The sequence below is a fragment of the Elephantulus edwardii genome, unplaced genomic scaffold, assembly GCF_000299155.1.
Source record: "Elephantulus edwardii isolate Elephantulus edwardi_28Jun2011 unplaced genomic scaffold, EleEdw1.0 scaffold00054, whole genome shotgun sequence".
NCBI classification, from domain to species: Eukaryota; Metazoa; Chordata; class Mammalia; order Macroscelidea; family Macroscelididae; genus Elephantulus; species Elephantulus edwardii.
In genome coordinates this window covers 11,961,465-11,968,918 of record NW_006399804.1, presented here as the reverse complement: position 1 = coordinate 11,968,918, position 7,454 = coordinate 11,961,465, and the positions used below count along the sequence as shown (strand labels likewise).

Sequence of the window (7,454 nt, the reverse complement as noted above, 5' to 3'; positions counted from 1 at the left end):
CCAAATATAATCCACTCTACAACCCTCATTGCATACTCCTACGATAAAAATAATGCCCTAAAATATAATACTTTTAGACTATTCTCTCCCCCATAGATTTCAATGCTGTAAACATATTTCATCCAGTTTGTCTTTAAGGATGAATTTGTTTGTTTTCTTGGCAGTCAATGGTATATTCAATACTCTATTGAATGCATGAAACAAATCTATGAAATCTATGAAGCAAATATAACTCTAATGCCAAGTCTGGTAGAGATATCACTCAAAAGAAAACTGTGGACCAATATCCCTCAAAGATACAAAAATTCTCAACAAAATCCTGGCTAATAGAATCCAACAGCATATCCAAAAACCATTCATTATGAGCAAGTAGGATTGATACTAGGTATGCAAAGATGGTTCAACATAAGAAAAACAATGAATGAGTATAGTCCACTACATCTATACAATAAAGGAAAAGAATCACATGATCATCTCAATTAATGAGGAAAAGGCATTTGGGCAAAATTCAAAACCTTTTCCTCCTAAGAGGAGCCCTGGCGGCCTAGTCCTAGGGGAAGCTGGGCTGCTAACTCAAATGTTAACTGCTTTTTAATTGTGCAAATTACGTTAGGTGTCTCTCTGAAAAAAATTAAGCAACTCTCCCTTGTGGAGTTTATAGTTTTTGAAAATCAAATGGAGGGTCTTTTATGCCTTGGTTCTGACTCAGTGGCAAGAAGTGAGTTCTTAATAAAAACACTCAATAAAACAGGGATAAAAAGAGACATTCCTCAACATAATGACAGCATTTATTAAAAATAAAATGGTTAGTCTCAGTGAAGAGAGATTCTAGGCATTTCCCCTCCAAAGAGGAACCAGATAAGGTTCTATTCAATATTCAGTATTGGAAATCCTGGCCAGAGCAATAAGGCAAGTAAAGGACATATAAAAGAGACATAAACTGGCAAAAAGGAAGTAGTAAACTCTCTCTATTGCAGATGATATGATATACTATATAAAGAAAATCCCAAAGACTAAGTAAGAAAATAATTGGATCTAATTGCCCAATTCAGTAAAGTGGCATTAATATATGAAGTATCCATGTATCCACACACAAAAATCAGCCAGATTCCTCTACAAAGAGAACTCTGAAAAGTAAGTAAGGAAGACAATTCCATTTATAACTGTCACCACAAAGATGACATATTTAGGAATAAATCTAATCAAGGATACAAAAGACCTTCAAAGATATCGGTGTCAAACCTAAAATTATAAAGAACATCAAACAAAAAGTTGGGACAAACTTAGGAGCCCTTAACTATGGTATAATTAGAGAACATAAAATATAACTCAAAAAACTTATTTAACAGAGTATAAGATGGATGGTTGGGACCACATAAAATTAATTTCTTGTGTACATTAAAAGAATTACCAAAGAGGGAGAGAGGGAGGGAGGGATGATAAGATGGATGATTTCTTGTGTACATTAAAAGAATTATCAGAGAGGGAGGGAAGGAAGGAAAAACAAAAACAAAAAAACCCCTACAGAATGTGAAGAGGAGGGTAAAAACAATCTACAAAAGGGGAGCTCTGGTGGCCTAGTGGGTAAAGAATTGTGCTGCCAAGCCAAAGGCACTTGGTTCGAATCTACTAGCTACTTTGCAGGAAAAAGATGGGCAATCTCTTCTCAGTCTCCAAAAACTCATGGAAGGGTTAGTTATGAGTTGGTTCTAACTCATTAGTATATAACAACTCCAACCCAGAATGGGGACAAAAAATATTTGGCAATGACACATCTCAGGGGATTAAATTTTAAAACTTAGAGAAAACACTTCAATAAGAAAAAGACAAATAAATCATTTACACAATGGGCAGAGGACAGAAACAGACATTTCACCAAAGAAAACATTGAGAGAGCCAACAAAACATGAAGAAATATGGAGGGTCATTATCTGTTAGAAACAAACCAAAACAGCAGTGAGATCATCTCGCTCAAGTAAAAATGTTGTCATTATTGACCCCCAAGTTGAAACCAACTCAAAGTTGATCCTCTAGCCTATTTCCAGAGGCAATAACTACTGAGGAGACTGTCCATCTTTTCCCACGGAATAGCTGGTGAATTCCAACCATGTGTCTTTAGATTGGCAGTGTAACTCTTTACTATGCAGCCATCAGAGCTCCTTACAAAGAGTAATGTTTAATAAGACATCAATCAACAAATGCTGGTAAGTGTGTGGAGAAATTAGAACTCTCATAACCTACTGGTCAAAGTGGGTAATGGTCCAGCCACCATGGAAAGCAGCTACAGTGCTTTCTTAGAAAGTTGGGAATAGAGATAAACAGCCACCTCACCTCTAGGTATACATCCCAAAGAAATATGAGCTATAACATAAACAACATACTTGCAGAAGGGTGCAAACAACCCAAGCGCTCATCAACAGACAAATGGCTAAAGAAACGGTGGTACAGTCACACAGTAGAGTATCAATGCATCACTGAAAAATGGTCAAGCTTTTTGTGAAATACTGCATAACATGGATAAACTAGAACAAATGATGCTGAATGACATAGGACAGTCACAAAAGGACAATTAAGGACAAACATGACCACTAGTGGAAAGGTTTATCCAGAGATAAACTAGATCTTAGAGGGGCAACAGAATTGAGAAAGGAGGAAGAGAGGAGGAAAAGAAACCCCAGAATTTCTTAAAAATCAACTCTCGCACACGCACGCGTGCGTGCGCACACACACACACACACACACACACAGAGAGAGAGAGAGAGAGAGAGAGAGAGAGAGAGAGAGAGAAAAGAAGTTAGCTGTAAGTAGTCTCCAACTGATAGCTATTTCTAAAGCTGGGAATTTAGCTTTCCAAGTATCAAAGCAGCAGAATACTAAATAAAATACAAAACTCTGAGAAAATAATTATACCTATAATCACACCAGTTGTTAAAAAATGATAAAAGAACAATAAAAGTTGACCTTGAAGCCAGGCTGAGTTGCCATGTTGCTGAACCCACTCTGACTCCCAGTGATACAACTGTCACAGAGCAGATCTGCTCCATGAGGCTGATTTTCCTTGCTGTCATCTTACTAGATGCAGATCACCAGGCCTCTTCTTCAAAAGCACCGTGTGGTGGGTTCTAACTGCTAACTTGTAGTTTAGCAGTTAAGGGAAATCTTTGTTTCTTAATACCAATAAGAACAATTACACTCTTCTAGGCAATTACCACGTCCATTCCTGGGTGATACAAACGAGTATGACACTGATGACCAGCCCAGTGATCTCTGCCCAAATGTTCACCATCATTATGGATCATTTCTACTTTACACACTTGGAGTTGCCATAAATGGAACCAACAGCAACAAACAAGAAAACAAGGATATAATTCTCCTTTTTTGCATTTAACTTAGTACATTCTGTTTTCATGGATAACTTCTTATGAATTCTATGTTTCACCACACTACTTATCAGGAGTGGCATCCATCCACTTCCTAAACAACATGCCTCCAGAAACTCCTATGAACTTTGATAAATGTCGATAGTTGTAGAGGGGCTTCAAGCCTTTTGTTCATAGGGTCGCTATGAGTCGTGCTCGACTCAAAGACAATCACAGTAACAACTTATCAATAAGGGCATTTAATGGAAGTGTGCAGACTATTGAGTTTGAGGTCTATTCACATACCTCCACCATGGAGTGAAGGGTTAAAATTACATAGCTAAAGGCGAGTGCTCTTAGGAAGACAGACTTTGTTTAAATCCCAACAGTTTCTAGTTGGATTCCATTGTATACCTTTCTGATGGAGAGGTTGAGCTTATTTTACAGTATAAGTAAAGCTTTTAGCTCAATATATTTAATATGATATCAGTGGAGTAAGTGATTTTCTGCTTCAAGAATACCTTAGGGCAACATTTTCCAAAAGGAGGGTTAAACACACTCAGAGCAGTAAAATATGAAAAGGGACTGTGGGAAACTGAGCTGTGACACTCAGGTGCGCTGCTATGAGCAGAAGCAACACCCATTTCTCCCAGAACTCATACTATTTTTACCTTTCTATCATAAACTCTGAGTCCACCTTGCCTCCTACAAATCTACTTCTTAAAAGAAAAGAAAATGCTGGGTAAGCATAAAAAAATATTGACAGATGCATACTGTTCTTTGCCTTCTGGCAAGATTAGCTTTATTATTAGTGAAGAAATCAGAGCTGGCTTTATTATTCTTGCTCTTAAAACCCCAGGAGTATGAGGCCCTAAGAGACTCAAAGTAACCAAAACACTGTAAGCCAGAGTCAGACACGTGAATGCTAATTATATTAATTTGTAATGAAAATTATCACTAACACATGAATCAGAAATATATTGTTGTCAACAGTGTAATCTCCCCTTGTGGTCAGGAAGGAAGACATGAAAGCCATGAACTATTATTGAGTCTGAAAAAGATACATGGTGCATATAGAATCAAGAAAATATTAGGAGCAAAGATTTTGTAAATTCCTACCTAACTTAGGAGGAACTGTAGGGCATTATGCTGTACCATAAGGACAAATACTGTATAAAACCAGTATGAGAATTTAAGGGAGTGGAGGTGAAAGCAGAGGGGTAAGGATGTGTGGAGTGGATTATTCATTGGCGGTCCCACAATTTGATGGGGGTGTGTGTGAGGGAAATGGGAAGGATCTGGTATGAAAAACAATGTATTCAGTTTTAGTAAATAAACTACCATATTAAAAAAATAATGTAAAATAAAATATATATGAAGCATTGTATGAAATGTAATGTAAATGAAAGATTGTATAAAACACAATGTATATGAATGAAACATACTATAAAGGTATTATTATATGAAAATCAATTAAAAATATATAAAACAAAAGACAATGTCAAAGGACTACCTAGTGACATCAGACGGAGGCTGCACCACATCCTCTAACAAAGTCATGTGACTTGCTTTATTGTAGTGGTCTAGAAACAAAACCAAAACATCTCTGAGGGGTGCCTGAACTGTTGTCTACCCAGTTCAGGAACTTGCTGCCATTATCTCTCCAATGTCTATTTTAGTCCACATGCATAAATGTTGATACAAAATAGACATTTATAGATATACATATCATAAAATGTTACTATTTCATATTGACAAATGGAGTTGGATTGAAGTGTATCAAATTTGACTGAAGCCAGAGTCTTTAATTCAGTAAGAGAGAGTGTGTGTGTAGGGGTAGTTTTCAGATAGAAAGTCAACCCTAATACAATTATGTTGTGCTTGTTGGAGATGTTGCTAGAGATCTCTGTGGGGTGTAGAGTCTATCCCACTGTTATTATGTACCATTAAGTTGGATCTGACTCAGAATTGACCCTCCAGAGGGTTTTGAGGCTGTAAATCTTATTGAAGATTGCTCATCTTTCTTCCATGGAATAGCTGGTGTCTTTGGGTTGGTGGTAACTCCCTGCCACTGGGCCAACAGAACTCCTACATCTAGGAATTAACCAGCACAAGGGGCAGAAATCACACACACACACACACACACACACACACACACAAAAGCTATTTACAGATGCTAAACGGATTGGCAAAAGAGAAATATGAGATAAAGCCCAGTGTGGGGAGCCGTTGGGAAGTCACTGGGTGCCAAGATTGTGACTCGCAATCCCATCAAATCAAAGATGATCTGTTTTCCTCCTTCTGACATCTTTGTACCTTTTCTCCTTCTACTGACCTACTATAGACAAATTGTCTAACTTAACACTGATCACAGATCCAGCATGCTCCACGAGACCTACTCCCGGGCCAATGTGAGTCTCGATATCTTAGAATTCTCAAAGTACCTTTTGTTCCAGGTATATTCTGTCCTCTGAAGCCCAACGTAACTAATGATCTCCAGGCTTTTCCACCGGCTAAATTCCAAGGAGGCAATCTGGCTACTCCTGCATTTCATCTGGGACTTTGCTCCTTATTGCTTCCTTCTCAAATCACTTAGACATCGCTTTGCATCTCTACGTGGGGCACCCCTACTCTGTCCTGTGCTACCACGCAGCTGTCATCATTACCCCCCATGCCCTACCCTGGCCACACCCGTGGTCTTTGACCCATATCTCCTTCCCAGGGAACTGGGATGCACGGGCCCGGGGCGCACATGCCTGCTCGCTCCCATTCATTCGGCGGCACGGCTGTCATTGGCGCCGTGACCTCTGCGCCCCGGGCCCGGCGCAAGCTGCCCGGCCTTACCTGCGTTCGGGCACCCGCAGGGGAGCGCGACCCGGGCGCCCGCGCACGTCCCGGCAAGCCGGGCCCCGCGCTCCGCTCCGTCAACCTCAGGGAGTTGCAGCGCCGCCACCAGCACGAGGCCATGGTTCGAGTCTGAAAGTCGCGGCAGCGGTGGCAGCTCCGCCTAGGGCGCGGGCGGTCCTCCTCCCGAGACCCGGAGCCGGAAACCTGGCACAGGAAGCGCTTCGTCCCCACCCGGCCCGGGCCCTTCTCCCTCCTCCCTGGGGCTGGGCCTCGGGAGGCGCCGAGCGGAGACTTCAGAGCGCAAAATGTGCTCGTAGCGAGCAGCTCAGGCAGCACGGGCTTGGCCCCTTCCCTCCAGACCAGCCTTCCCGGGAGGAGCTGAGAGTCACTCCGAGTCCTTCCCGGCCTCTCTGAGGATCCACAAAACTATCGCAGTAACAACAAAAATGTACCTTTTGGTGACCAGCTAGTAGCAAAAGAACATCACTGAGCGCCAGGCGCCTGGTCACGGACTCGTTTCCTAAGTGTTACTTAGGCAGAGGCATGAGTCAGAGAATCAGATTGCTGCTTAACTTCTTAATCTGGAGGCTATGTTTCTTTTGTCTTTATCTTTGGGCTGCGACCGACCACGCCAGCGTTTGCTGCCTGTTGCAATCTGTTCTTGAAGCAAGTGCCAACGGCGCGCTTCTTTCCTATAACAAGTCAAAACAGGAGCCGGGCTATTGTGAAAGAGATGCCCGATTAGCCTCCTCTTTCGACTTTTGGACGGTCTCCTCTGAAAATATGATAGGTATATGTGATTTGTGTGATGGTTTGGCAATCTTGCTTACGTCTGTGTTTGTATGACATTTTTAATATTTGGCCACATATGTTGCACCTTCTTGTAGCCACTCAGGTCTTAATGGATAATGTGCAGGATTAGTACACCATATGGATCAGAAAGGCCTTTATGTAGCCAGATCTGTTTTTCTCACGGGAGAGACGATGTATGTATGAAATCTGTGAAATGAGCATTCAACATAGAGCCAGTGCACAAGAGTGTAAGCATTGGATTGCAGAAGTAAAAGATACTGTCTCGAAAAAGTTCACTTTACTGGAAGAAGTAGCTTTGTGATAGGTTCTTCAACAGCTTTTTTTTTTTTTTCATAAAAGAGTAGCTCTATAGCTGAACACATTATTTTTCATATTTTATACATGCAGGTTTTTATTGGAAATGATGCATTGGTATAAAAAAGTTTATTAAAAGAA

The 7,454-nt window shown here is 40.8% G+C and overlaps 1 protein-coding gene across 1 annotated transcript in view; it reads right to left on the bottom strand.

Annotated features, from left to right (window-relative positions):
- PDSS1 (prenyl (decaprenyl) diphosphate synthase, subunit 1) overlaps positions 1-6,032 on the bottom strand; it is a 52,933-nt gene extending 46,901 nt beyond the window's left edge. The window contains exon 1 of the mRNA XM_006887108.1: positions 5,976-6,032. Within this exon, the coding sequence (XP_006887170.1) occupies positions 5,976-6,032 (57 nt within the window). The remainder of the gene's footprint in view (positions 1-5,975) is intronic.
- Between the last annotated feature and the right edge of the window lie 1,422 nt (positions 6,033-7,454).